The sequence below is a fragment of the Prionailurus viverrinus genome, chromosome D3 (assembly GCF_022837055.1).
Source record: "Prionailurus viverrinus isolate Anna chromosome D3, UM_Priviv_1.0, whole genome shotgun sequence".
NCBI lineage: Eukaryota > Metazoa > Chordata > Mammalia > Carnivora > Felidae > Prionailurus > Prionailurus viverrinus.
In genome coordinates this window covers 36,410,823-36,425,838 of record NC_062572.1, presented here as the reverse complement: position 1 = coordinate 36,425,838, position 15,016 = coordinate 36,410,823, and the positions used below count along the sequence as shown (strand labels likewise).

The 15,016-nt window shown below is 35.7% G+C and overlaps 1 protein-coding gene across 4 annotated transcripts in view; it reads left to right on the top strand.

Annotated features, from left to right (window-relative positions):
* The window catches only part of ANKRD12 (ankyrin repeat domain 12), a 126,271-nt gene that overhangs the window by 78,509 nt on the left and 32,746 nt on the right, over positions 1-15,016 (top strand). For 3 of the 4 annotated variants that reach the window (XM_047827346.1, XM_047827348.1, XM_047827347.1), the window contains one exon: positions 690-837. In XM_047827346.1, the coding sequence (XP_047683302.1) occupies positions 690-837 (148 nt within the window). Of the gene's footprint in view, positions 1-689; positions 838-10,100; positions 10,181-15,016 lie in introns of those variants that run through there. The other variant, XM_047827349.1, reaches the window with a different exon arrangement.

The window sequence follows — 15,016 nt, the reverse complement described above, 5'->3', positions numbered from 1 at the left end:
TGGGGCAGGGGCAGAGAGAAGGAGAGAGAATCCCAAGCAGGCTCCGCCCTGCCAGTGCAGAGCCCAACATGGGGCTTGAACTCACAAAACCTCAAGATCGTGACCTGAGCCGAAACCAAGAGTCAGACACATAACCGAGTGAGCCACCCAGGCACCCTGAAGCCTACTTTAAAAAAAAGATTCATTAGTTCTGAATAAATCCATGTCTGTTCCTAACAGTTTAAATTCCTAGAAGTTGGGAAAGAAGATGATTAAGAGCATTAGTAGTGATATTAGCCTTAAACAAAAGGATAATACTTCTTTTGAGACTCCCTTTTGAATATACATTCTAAGAGGCCAAGAAGCTTGTTATTCTTCTTCGTGGATTTATCTACAAAATTTGGAGCAGTGCTCATTAATAGACACTCAGTAAATATTTGTTGAATAGATGATGGAAAAGGAAGAAAAATGATCTGATTTAGTGCTCAAATAACCCAGCTTAAATTTTAAGGAGGAAACATCTTTGTAGTAGATAAGATCAGATTGAGGGTAGATGGCAATGAAAATGGAACTTGAAGAAAGTAATCATGATTTAGAATAGACAGACAGAGGCAGAGTAGATGAGGCAGAAGGATATGTGTTTTCAAGAGAATGGTTGAAATGACACGAACACTGAAGAGACTAAATCTTCCTACTGTTTAATATTGCAGATAGTCAAACTGTTACTTCGTCATGGTGGAAATCCATTTCAAGCTAATAAGCACGGGGAGCGCCCAGTGGATGTAGCAGAGACAGAGGAGTTGGAATTGCTGCTAAAAAGAGAGGTGCCTTTGTCTGATGATGATGAAAGTTACACAGGTTCGTTTCAGATAATCTACATTCAACTGTTTGTTTGACGTGGTGTTTAGTAAAACATTCTGATTCTGCTTTACAATACAGAAAATGTTTGAGTTCCTTAGAATAATGTTAGCCAGCTATTAAGAATGATGAATTTAGTAACCTAGGTATTTACTACATGTCTTCTGTGTAAGTGGAGACATAATGCCATTGCCCTATTTTCATGATTCCCTCCCCGCCCCCCCCCAAACTGCTATAACATTAAAGTCTACTGCAGAACCTTTCCCCATTAACAGCTGTTAGCACGCTACTCTGACTTCTTTCATTCTGTTATAAATTAGAGAGCTACTAACCAAACCCTTCCTGTTTTTCCTGGCATTAGTGAGTCATCTTTGCATTTTGACTTCTGTGATTTAGGTGGTTGAACTCTGCTCATTGTTGTAAGGTAGGGGCACAGTTTATAAACATCGTATTAAAAAGGAAAGATCTAAAAGAATATTTCAGAAAAATTTTGACGTACTTGGTTTCCTTTTAAACATAAACAATTAAAGATGTAACAGAAGAAAACTTTCCTGCATTGAAGAAAGTCTTTTACATATAGTTTGAAAGGATTCATGTTTCAGGCAAAAATCCTCATTGAATTTATTCTTCAAGAATTTATTAAGAATCATAATGGCCATATCCTCACAAAATTTTAAAGAATTTCTACAAGAAATTAGGTAATACTACTTCTTATAAATAAGGGAATAAAGGGGCGCCTGGGTGGCTCAGTCGGGCGGCCGACTTTGGCTCAGGTCATGATCTCACTGTCCGTGAGTTCAAGCCCTGCATCGGGCTCTGTGCTGACAGCTCAGAGCCTGGGGCCCGTTTCAGATTCTGTGTCTCCCTCTCTCTCTGACCCTCCCCCGTTCATGCTCTGTCTCTCTCTGTCTCAAAAATAAATAAACGTTAAAAAAAAAATAAATTAAAAAAAATAAATAAATAAAATAAATAAGGGAATAAAAATCAAACCATACTCATTTAATCTCAGCCATTTCCAGAAAGCAGTAAAGCAACATTTATACTTTTGAGGCAGAAAGGTCTACCCTGTGCTTTTTTTTTTTTTTTTTTTTTTTTTTTTGAGGTAGAAGTGACCTGTAACATTATGTTCCAAGTGTTCAACGTAATGGTTTGGTGTTTGTATATATTGCAAAATGATCACTACAGTAAGGCTAGTTAACATCCATCATCCTACATAGTTAAAATATTTTTTCTTTTTTTTCTCGTGATAAGGAATTTTAAGATCTGTCTTAGCAGCTTTCAAATACATAGTACAGTATTATCACCATGCTGTACCTTCCGTCCCCATGACTTACTTATTTTATACTAAAAGTTTGTACATTTTGACCCCTTTCATCCATTTCATCTAGTGCCCACCTCTGGCAGCCTATAATCTGTTCTCTGTATCAGTGAGCTTGGGGTTTTTTTGTTTTGTTTTTAGATTACACATATAAGTGAGATCATACAGTATTTGTCTTTCTCTGACTTACTTCACTTGGCATGATGACCTCAGGGTCCTTTGTAGATGGCAAGATTTCACTCTTTCTTATGGTTGGGTAATTTATTAATGCATATGCCACATCTTTTTTAACCATTCATCCATAGATGGACACTTGGGTTGCCTCCATATCTTGGCTATTGTAAATAATGCTGCAGTGAACATGGGGTGCATATATCTTTTTGAGTTAGTATTTTTGTTTCTTCAGATAAATACCCAGAAGTGGAATTGCTGGGAATTATGGTAATTCCATCTTTAATTTTTTGAGGAGCTTCCATACTATTTTCCATAGTGGCCGCACTAATTTACATTCCCACCAGCAGTGCAGAAGTCTGTTTTCTCCACGTCTTTGCTAACGCTTTTTATTTCTTGTCTTTTTGGAACTAGCCATTCTCACAAGTGTGAGGAGATACCTCACTGCGGTTTGCAATTCCCTGATAATTAGTGATGTTGAGCATCTTTTCATATATTCTTGGCCCTTTTTACATCTTCTTTGGAAAAATGTCTATTCAAATCCTCTCCCCATTTTTAAATTGGATTGTTTGCTTTTGAGTTGTATGAGTTCTCTATATATTTTAGATGTTTTTAGGAGATACATGATTTTCAGATATTTTCTCCCATTCACTAGGTTGCCTTTTCATGTTGTTGATGATTTCCTTTGCTGTGCAGAAGTTAGAATCTCAGTGTTTTATTATGAACATGTTCAGCGGTGCCTGAGTGGCTCAGTTGCTTAAGTGTCCGACTTCAGCTCAGGTCATGAACTGAAGCTCAGGTCAGGTTCATGCGTTCGAGCCCCGTGCAGGGCTCTGTGTTGACAGCTCAGAGCCTGGAGCCTGCTTTGGATTCATATTCATTCACTCTTTCCCTCTCTCTCTTTCTCTCTTCCTCTTCTACATTGCACACTTTCTCTCTCGAACATAAATAAAGGTTTTTAAAAGTTAAAAAAAAATATTCAAACATACAGCAAAGCTCAAAGAATGATGTAGTGTACACTCTGTACCCAGCAAATACAATTTCTTAGCTGTTAACTTTTTACTAGATTTTTTTATTACATTATCACATATCCAATCTTCTTATTTTTTTGATGCCTTTCAGAATAAATTGCAGACATTTCTAAATCCTTTAGCAGGCATTTCATTAACTAGAGTTCTGTTTTCGCATATGATTGCTTAAGATAATATTTACATTTGTGAAATTAATCTTTAATGAAGCAGTCTGAATTTTCAGAACTGCATAGACCTGTATAATCTAATCTTCTCAAGATACAGACTGTCTCTGTCATTCCAGAAAGTTCCTTACACCCTTCCCTAGTCAGTTCCCACCCCTACCTGATCATTTATATCTTTTATGGTAAAAATGATTAGGCAAGAATCACTAATGGCTGATAATCTACAGGGGACTTTTTGATGATGAGCAGAATATTTACATGGCCTTTTCACCAATACCACAACAGAGGAGAAGGAAAACAGTAATGATAGAGAAGAGAAATTTAGCACACTGAACTTTGTGGTCAAAATTACCATCATCAAGGGAGGGATGGATGCACATCATGTGCCTTCAGATGTGATACCATGAGAAGGATATAATGTTACTTTTCTAGCATTCTGGCTGTGAATGCATAATCATGAGGAATGTTCTGGTTTTTTTCTTTTTAAGAGCCAGCACCATGAAAGATTAAGAAATGTCAATGTCATAAAGTGATAGAAATGTTCCATATTATGTAAAGAGATAACAGTTAAGGGCTATACCTGTTCCTTGTCTGGATCCTATCCTGGAGGGGGAGAATGACTATATAAAGAACATTATACCATACAAGGAATATGGACAGAAGATTAGCGTTTTATCAGTGTAAATTTATGAAGTTGATAACTATACTGTGGTGATAGATAATATCCTTATGTTTTAGGAAATATTCACTGAAGTAGGTAGAGGTAAAGAGCCATGATGTATATAATTTACCTTCGTGCAGTTCAAAGGAAAAAATGTATATATACACACATGTATATACAGAGAGAATACAAGTTATAAAGCAAGAGAGTATAACAATAATAGGCATATCTGGATAAAGGATATATAGTATTTAGTATTTTTTCTAGCTTTTTGTGAGTCTGAAATTATTTCCAAATGAAATTCGAAATAAATACTGGGGCACCGCGTGGCTCAGTTGGTTAAGCATCTGACTTCGGGTCAGGTCATATCTTGCAGTTCATGAGTTCGAGCCCTGCATTGAGCTCCACGCTGCCAGTGCAGAGCCTGCTTAGGATTCTGTCTTTCTCCTTCTCTCTTTCTACCCTTCCCTTACTTGCTGTCTCTCTCAAAATAAATAAACTTAAAAAAAAATATAGATATAGATATATAGATATATATATGTAAACATATCAGTATATAAGCTTTCCTTGCTTTATGTGTTGAAAAGATATAAAAGCAGTGACATTAAGACAGTATGCAATAATCAGTCATTCCTAGTGCCCAGATTATAATCTTGAAAAATATTCTACTGAAAGTAAAAGAAAAGCAGGATGGGGCACCTGGGTGGCTTAGTCAGTTGAGCATCCAACTTCAGCTCCGGTCATGATCTCATGGTTCGTGAATTCAAGCCCTGTATTGGGTTCACTGATGTCAGCATGGATCCCACTTCAGATCTTCTGACCCCTTCTCTCTTGGCTCCTCCCCCACTCACACTCTCTCAAATTAAAAAAGAAAAAAAAATGAAAAGAAAACTGGGAAAAAATAGGTGATTCTTTGAGGAAATCTAGAAGATAAACTTGGGACATTTTGTCATTACAGATTCTAAGGAAACTATCAAAGCCTTGTCAAAAAGCCTTAGGAAACAAGTTGAAGGAATACCCACTGGCCAAAGATGGGATAGTTTGTGCTTCAGTAACAGTATTAGTTGCATCTATGTTTAAATCCATGATTCCATAGTGATAAATTTTTAAATTAATTCATCATCAGAGAACTAATTTGTTATCTTAAAAATTAGGCAGAAATGGAAAGTGATCATTTATTTTGTCTTTCCTATATGAACTTTATCACTGGGTAACTTTATAGGTGAGAAGTATTTTCTTTTAAGATTAATTCAGCCAAAAGAATGGGAGAAAAGGATTAACTGTTTTGCAATTCCTAGTTAATATATCTAAGCATTGCTAACATTAAATTAAAAAAAAAATATACTGCAATGCCCCCAATGAAAGAATACAATTCTCAGTCCTCAGGTTCCAGCTGCAGCTTGGAGGAAATACCAGGGTTTGAGGGATATGCTGAACTTCATTAACCAAAATCTAGACTGTGGGAGACCCAGACAGCTTTGGTTCTTCAACATAGATTGCATGAAAATGAAAAAGGATAACCTGTAGGAAAAAGTTAAAATGTTTAAAAAGGAGAAAGACTAAAAAAACCAAGCATGTGTTTAATAGGTGAGTTATACTTTTCTGGGGTATTTTTGCACAAAACTCAGTCGAGATAGATGACACTTGTAAGTTCCAGGATATTACGGTTTGTTTGTTTGTTTAAGTTTATTTATTTATTTTGAGAGAGCAAGCACAAGTTGGGGAGGGACGGGAAGAGAGAGAGAATCCCAAACAGGCTCCATGCTTTCAGCACAGAACCTAATGGAGGGCTTACACTCCAAAACCTCAGGAACATGACGTGAGCCAAAACCAAGAGTTGGACGTTTAACTGACTGAGCCACCCAGGAATCCCTGGGATATTAGATTTTTTTTTTAATACTAAGAAATTCTTGGGGTGCCTGGGTGGCTCAGTTGGTTGAGCATCTGACTCTTGATTTCAGCTCAGGTCATGATCTCATGGTTTGTGGGAATGAGCTCCACATCGGGCTCTGTGCTGAGAGCATGGAGCCTGCTGGGGATTCTCTGTCTGCCTCTCCCTCCCCCTCTCCCTCCCTTACTCTCCCTTATCCTCCCTCCCTCTCTCTCTGTCTACATTTAAAGATGCTAAGAAATTCTTACCTCTCTCTCTCTCTCTCCATTTAAAAGATACTAAAAAATTATTAAGATGATATGTTGGGGAAAGCCTGATAAGCTTTCAGTAGTTTTGAGGGGGACCAGCAATAGTAATAGTTCCTTTATTTCACTAAGGACATGATCAGCATTTTTACTTCACTTAGGAAGTGATCAGCACTATCACCTATCCAAAAGTAGGATTAATTATAAGAAGAGGAGACCGAGGGTGGGGGCTGTAAAGAAGGAAAGAAAAATACAATATTGGGTAAAGTGTTGATAGCAGTATTTGGTGTAGTAGTGGTAATGTTAATGAATGAAACTAAAACTATAGGCAAAATTGTAAAGGGGGCAACATTCTTTCCAGCATCTGTTTTCACCTCTTAACCATCCAGTAGATCTAAGTTCCTTAAGTGGTACATAGACACTGCTTGGTAAATATCTGTTGAATTGCTGGGGAGGTTTACTGGCCCTGAGGGATTATTCAGGACTTTTCAGCCTCCACAAATCCCAGGAATAGCTAAATCTGTAGGCTGAGTTCGTCCATTACAGAGACTAGAAAAGTTTGAGGAGATCTAGAATCAAACAACAGAGAGCCTTCTCCTGGTACTTTAGCTGCTAACTGGCAGGCACAGGGGTGAAGGCCACTTTACCTTCCACCACTACCTCGGTCTACTCCCACCATTGGGTTACAGTGTGCTAACAAAGAAAGGCAACCCTTCAAGGTTGTCTAGAAATCTGAGAGAATGATCATTTTAAACAAACAAAATGTTAACCCAGCTAAATAAAACTACTAGAGGAAGCAGATTAACTTCGACAACAAAAATGAGCACTGAACAAAATTCACGTACAGCACAAAATGACTTTTTGGAACTAATAAAAAACATGATTATACAAGCAGAACTCCAGTGAGGAATGATCATTGTTAGGGCTTTAAGTTGTCAGACTGGAAAATCATGTAAAATAAATCCTTACAACACAGCAAAAATACAAAGAGAAAGAATCCTAAAAGAAAAAAGACTTAGAGAATAGATCTAGGAAATGTAAAAGGTCAAACATGTGAGTAATATCTACAGGAATTTGAAAGGGAAAAAAAGAAGCAGGTGAAAGATAGTCCATAATTAAACAAATAGAAAAAAATTGTCCTGAGCTGAAAAATTTTCTGATAGCCTGAGTCTATCAGTTATAAAGGTGAGTGAGTTCCAGATGGTTTAAGATTTTTTTTTAACATTTATTTGTTTTTGAAGGAGAGAGAGAGTGTGAGTGGGGAGGGGTAGAGAGAGAGGGAGACACAGAATCCGTAGCAGGTTCCAGGCTCTCAGCTGTCAACACGGAGTGGGGCTTGAACCCACAAGCCATGAGATCATGACCTGAACCAAAGTCAGACGCTCAACCAACTGAGCCACCCAGGCGCCCCCAGATGGTTTAATGAAAACATGTGTGTGTGCGCGCGCGCACACACACACACACACACACATATATCCCCCCACATCCACCAGACATGTATTTGTCAGTTTCCTTAGTTCTGAATGTAACAAGTTATCTACCAGGAAATACTGTCACATTGGCATTGGACTTACAACTTTTTTTTTAATGTTTATTTTTGAGAGTGAGAGAGTATGTTATATGTGGAGGAGGGGCAGAGAGCAAGGGAGACAGAGGATCTGGAGCAGGCTCTGTGCTAACCATGGCAGCAGAAAGCCCCATACAGGGCTCAAACTCATGAACAGTGAGATGATGACCTGAGCAGAAGTCAGATGCTTAACTGACTGAGCCACCCAGGCTCTCCTGGATGTAGAACTTCTAACAGTGGAAGGTAAACTGTTGAGAGAAAACTGCACTATAAAAATTCTGTACCTGACCAAGGTATTATTCATATGTCAGGGTAAAAGAAAGATAATAGCAGACATTTAAACATTTAAAAGATGTACTAATAAGTATATTTTCTTATATTTAAAAAAAGAAATTTTGGAAAAATAAACCAACAACTTACAAAAGTGGTTATTTAGTAGAGGAAGGGATATAAAAGGAAGTACGTGAATTGTTACAACAGTCTTTGAAAAACAGTCTGGCAACAGCTAACAATACAAGAGCTCTTGTAGAGATATATACTAAAATATTTCTAGATGAAATGATATGAACAGGATGTGCCTCAAAGTGATACAGGGATAGGATAAATGGAGGTATGAATTGGCCAAGGATTGATGGCTATTGGAGCTGAGTGATGAGTACATGATGGGCTAGTGGTTTCCTGGTGGTATAGCATAACATTGCCTACTTTTGTGTAAGTTCAAAATTTATCATTGTAAACATTTTTATAAATAGATATGCTCCTTGATCTAGCAATTAAACTTCTGATAATATCTCATGTTTTTTATAGCGCTGTTTTTAGTGGCAAAAGAAAAACTGTATGGTGATACAAGGGATTGGTTGCATAAATTGTGGTAGATAGTCACACAATGGACTATTTATTGTACAGCCGTGAGAAAGTAGGTCCTAATGCTATTACTTGGAGAGATTTTCATTATGATATTTTTGAGTTAGAAAAATCAAGATAATCATAATATCTCAGTTTTAAAATGAATAATATTTGTTAAACCTCTAAGTTTGTGTATGTACATACATTTGTGTAAAATCTTACAAGTATGGAACAGAATTTGAAAGGATATATACCTAGCGAAATGTACTTTGTTGAATCTGTTTACTAACATCACACATGATCTAACTGCCAGATCCCTTAGCTATCTTTTTACTCTCCTGGCAGAATTTGACAATGTTGACGTTCTTTCTAAAATTCTCCTGTGTTGGTTGTTGGAATGTGATTCTCTCCCAGCTTTCATCTAGCTTCCTGGACTGTTTCTACTCAGTTTCCTTCTAGAATCTCATCTTCATTTCTTCCTCATTCCCTTCCCATACATTCCTGTGTTGGTTTTTCCAAAGATTTTACTTTCTGGACTGTCTTCTCATGACACATATTCTCATAGATAAATTTCACCCACACTCAGTTTTTTAACTACCATCAATAAGGTGAGGTCTTCCAGATATGTATTCCATACTTTTCTCTTAAACCTCAAACCTGTATATTTAATTGCTCTCTGGATATTACCACTTAGAATTCCCACAGAAATCAGTAGACCTAAATAGAAGTTCTTTCTCTTCCATTTAGACTCCTTTTCTTGTTTTTCGTGTCTCGATTGATGATAGCATCATTTGTCTGTATATATGTCACTTGGTGGTCATCCTAATAAACTCCTCTGTCTCCTTTTCCTTCAGTTTTTCAGCACCTGTTCTTGAACATTGCTTATGTGTCAGGTATTATTTAAGTACTAGGGATACAGCTGATTAAGAAAATGAAGATGCTAACATAATCATCCACTAACCTCTGTCAGTTTCTACTTCTAAAATATTTGTAAATCCATCGACCAGTTATAAGCTGCAAGTCATTTGTGCTGTGTGAGATCAGGGCTATAACAGTTAAGATTACCTTGGCTTTCATAAGAAAGTAAGAAAATAAGATTTGAAAAAGAGAAAATTTGTATATGGTATGTTAATTTTCCCATTTATTATGGCTATGAACTCTGTAACTCTGGTCTCTTCAGAAAACAGTGGCTGTGAAGAGCAGCTTTTATTATAAAACTTGCCATTAGAAAACAGATTGCCTGTGGAAGAGGGGAGGGATCATATCTGAACTTATATGTTTAATTAGAGTGAAACACATCTTCAAGAGCCTTTTTTGATTTTCACTGATATTGTTTCATGTGTTCATCAACTATGTATTGATTTTTCAGAATATTTATTTTCCACATGGTGAATGTGCCTGAATTATTGCTTGATCAAAGTCCCTCAAGGAATGATGCAAAAATCATCAGTAAGTATCATACAAAAATTTTGGAGTTGCTGAAAAAGACTGATGAAAATACCCACTTTGTTTATTTTACATGAGGTCCTTGTTAGACTTAACTTTATCAAACTTCATCCAATCTAAATTTAGAATGTATTACTATCTAATCAAGAATAACTGCCCATAGATGTTTGTATGTATATAGCCTGATAGCATCATTACCCATCTGGTATATCACATCATCCATGTGACAGATACACTTTAAGAGTTGCAAAGTTAGATAATATAACCAAGACGCTGGATTTTAGAACTTAATAAATTTGGAGGAAATAGTATTAAATATGTAACATTTAAAATATGGCTTATTCCATTAGGCATTGTGCTTTATGCCAGTGCTACTCACATCAAGGTTGCTGTTCCACAAACTGTTACTGGTCCTCAAGATAAGGAGCTTGTGCCAGAATGTAAATCAACACATTGCTTCCCGTTATCAGGAAGGATGAAAGGCTATGAGTAAATATCAGCTGAATTAAACAGTGTGCTAGTGACATAAAATTGATTTCCAGTTTTGGTGCAGGCTCCTTATTTCTCCACAGATTAGTAATAATTTGCAGACTAGCCTCAGTCCAGAGACTACACTGAGTAGCTCTCCTAAGTCATGCATATCAAACATTTATAATATTGCAGGAATACATGTCTTGGTTAGTATAGCTTATTTGTATACAAATGTGTGGCACTTTTAAATTTGCATAATTCTTTAGTCTTTTTCCCCCCTAATTTCTGCCCTTTCCCCACAGTCTTATTCCACATTACCTTCCTGCACAGAAATTCTATCTAATAATGGTGTTTGCTACAAGTAATTGCTTCTTGCTGCTCTGCTGAGGACTCAGTCATATTATTCAGAGTCATGTCACACTCATGAAACATAATTATGGTAATGGAGAAGTGGGTAACTCTGTGTCACACAGTGCCCCCCCCCCCATACTTTCTGGCATTCATTAATTGCCAAAGTAGAAATTCTGTTACAGATTTACAGATACTAATTTTATTACTTAAACAGAGTGACCAGTGAACAAAGTTGAAAATGCCAGTCATTGTCAAAAAAGGCATTCACCTTTTTCTTATGTTACTTCAACCACCAGAAATCTGGCCTTGTTTATAGAGCAGCTGCTATAAACTTTCCTCACTTGCGTACTTCACCTTAAGCAAGGAGATACTCCATCATAATAAATAGATGAGCTACTCTTAGCATCTGCTGTAAAAACAGATCAGGAAACTTTTAAAAAGACAGTGATATATTGTTACCCACTGGTGTTTACTGAGTACATTTCTGTGTCATAAAATACACAAAATGACCAGTATTTTTAAAGAGCCTTATTTTCTTAATGTTAAAATATTAAACTGTAACTATTCTAAATATATTGTCATAGTTTGTGAAACTCATTTCCTCAGTTTTATATTTCAGGAGCTATGAAAATATGACTGGTTGATACATGCACATACGGAATTATAACAGTTAATAAATCAATAGATCAAAAAAACAATTATTTAAGTCCAGGTATACCAGAAATTTTTATTAAATGGATCATGTGATGTTAACAGTTTAACCATAAGTAGGAAGAAGCATCACCTTAGGAAGTTTTAAAGCAAACCTTTTAACCTTAGAAGTATGAAGATATCTATAGGAAGAAATTACATAAGATGTTTTTAGAGTGTTAAAATATATCATCAGCATACTTGATCATTATAGGAGTTTAGACTTGATCAAGCATTTTGTAGGACAAAGGAATTTGCATGTTATATACCTAAAATTAAAGATTCTCCCTTTTAAGATGTAAAGAATATTTTATCTTCTTGCTTTCCAAATGGCATTTTTAAATCACTTCCAGAATATATGTTAGGAAGTGAGTTAGGCCAGGTGTGGAAAATTATAATCCATTTATAACCCAAGAACCTTATTTCGTTTAATTAGGACTGTTAGCAAACTCTCACATTAAATCCACTTCTGAACTGGTGGAGTGGCAGCAAGCACAGTGGTGGGTGTTCAGCACCCTTTCTGTCTCACCTATCCCTGTAGTACCAGTGCTTGGCAGAAATGAAAAGTCCAGTTAGGTAACCATTATGTACAGAGGATTGAGAATACAGCATGATAGGCAGTGAGATATTCTTTGATTTCATTACCAACCAGACGAAATTCCATAGTGTTTTGCATAGTGTTTTTGCATGCTCTGCTTTTTCTCCTCTGCTTTGTGACATATATGGTACACTTGACACACAGAATTCTGAATTGTAATTTTTCAGACCTTCTTCTAAATATCACCAGCTGCTTCTATCTGAATCTCAAACAAAACCACTACAGTTCTCTTAGTTGAAAATCAATACAGATTATACCATGTGTTTTTTTATGGATTAATTATATCAACCTAATACTAAAGCTTAAGAATATTTAATTCTACATGGAGTGTTTTTTAAAGAAAAATATGTATGTTAAAGTTTGTTAAGTGGAGAAAAAGGAAACAAAGTTACTAGGTTACCATTTACTGTAGGTGTTCATTTTTAGCAGTGTCTATACGAATTACACACTTCTATATTTTTTGCTTGTTCATATATCAGAAAAATAAATGGAAAATTGTGGTTGCAGTTGAGACGTTCTTTAGATGTCTGCAAATGAATACATTATAAGTCTTTAAATTTTATGGTACATAAAATAGCCTATTAAATATCTCTCTTTGAAGTTTATATAACCAAGAAATTTTAATTGTATATGCCCAAAATATGTAAGATTATTTTTTATAAATACCAAAATAGTAGGTTTCTTTGTTAATAATGTTAGTTTAATGGTTTTTATCACAAACTGAATTTCTACCAGTACCTAGCAACTTAAAGTGAGTCTGTCACATAATTATAATAGTTGAGATATTGCTGAATATGCAAGACTAAAACTCTCTGAAGGGTACATTTGGGCAGAACCCTTAAAGACCTTTGACTTTTAAAAATTATTTATTATATATAAAAAATTATTATATATGCATACATTGAATGAGTTCAGCCTTAGCTATATCATTCTGTCTGCAGAAAAGTGTTTTATCTAGTCATGATTAAAAGGACCTCCATGTAATATATATATATGTATATATATATATTTGTTACGGAATTAGTGGAGACTGGGTGATTTTGTCAGTTTCCTTTAGTGACATCAAAATTTTTGTAGTGATACTAGTCCTATTTTCAGAGGGGAAATTTTTTTATTTATTTATACTTTATAGAATTAGTTTATCTGTTTTATTGACATTTTAGTAGAAAGGCAATGTGTAACTATGACTAATTGAGGGAGTATACAGAATATTGTGGTACTTGATTTTACTTCCTATGTAGATTTTGCTTTTAGACTTAGTATTTTCAACTGTTGATTATATTCTCTTCCTTCCCCAGCTCACCCCTAAACTCTTGACTATAGTTCTCTTACCTGCATCTATTATTATAGAAATACAGTGAAAATATGTCCTCGTATGGCATACTTACTTCCAAATAGATGTATGACTGCTTTTCTTCCAGAAAGCAGAATTTAAATACCTAAACTTAGGAGAACTGTGGCTTAGAAGTGGAGATTTAGAAGAGTCTATATAAAATTACCTGATGGGTTTTTTCCCCCCTGTCTCTGAGCTACATTTCTCAGTCAATTTAAGGATATGAAAGCTGTAATGATTTGTTTCCTAAAATGCAAGTAAATTTTTTTTAGTGTTACTTCTTTGGCTAGGTAATATAAGTAAATTCTACAATTAGTCCTTAAATATATTAGTTGTGAGTAGTGAACTATTACAGAGCAAAGGAACAACTCAGAATATACATAAGAGAGGCCTGCAGCATTTGTGAAGTACTCTTCCTCTCAAGCCGCAGAGAGTCTCTGAAACTACAATTAGTTTATTCAGGAAACAGTCTCAGCGGAAGACTGAGATTAGAGAGAGCCACAGATCAATGCAAAGGCCTCTCAGAGGAGAGGCCTGTTGTAGTGATTTACCACAAAACTGCTGAAGAAATGAGTTTTTCCTTTTATCAGTACAACAAGAAATCCAGAGATTTAAGGAAAAGGAAAATCAAGTGAATGAAAGACAAGAAGGGCCAAGATGAACAAGCAGGACCATTGACCTTGGAGAATATAAATAATACAGAAAACAGAAGGATAAGTTGTTCTCAGTATTCTTGGAGATCCTTGGAAGGCAGTCTACTAAAAGACTGCTGTGAAAAAGTAGACCTGGAAAGTCCTCGGAATTCAAAATATTTATCATAACTGAAAGTAAATATTCTATACACTCTAAAGAACAGACTGGACCTTGCTGAAGATCTTGAGATCAAAGAGAAGAGCAACATATAAAACATTAAACAAAAGACATTGGAAATACGCGAAAAATGGTAAAAACAGACAAACAAAAACATACCCAGGATAATACAGTAGTCATCTTACAAAAAAGAGCAAATGTTGAGAAGAAAATAACTTCAAGGATAAAATTCTTTTTAATTCTATAAGCTCCCAGTATCACAGGGAAACATGTTACCTACAAAGGAGAGACTGGCATCAGACTTCTCAAATATGTTTTAGAAGACAGGTGGAGCTGTAGTTACAGCATTCTGTGAAATACTATTTTGAACCTAGAATTCCGTTCCCAACCAACTATCACTCAAGTGTCAGGGCTTTCTTTCTCTGGAAAAGTTCCTCACATATATATATATTACTCTTCAGTGACACAAAACACAAGTCTAAAAGGAAGATATAAAAACTAACTCAGGATTTTGGTGAAAAATTCCAGAGTGACAACAATGAGCGTTGGCATATGTTTTAACAAAATGTCAGCTTTATGAGGAATG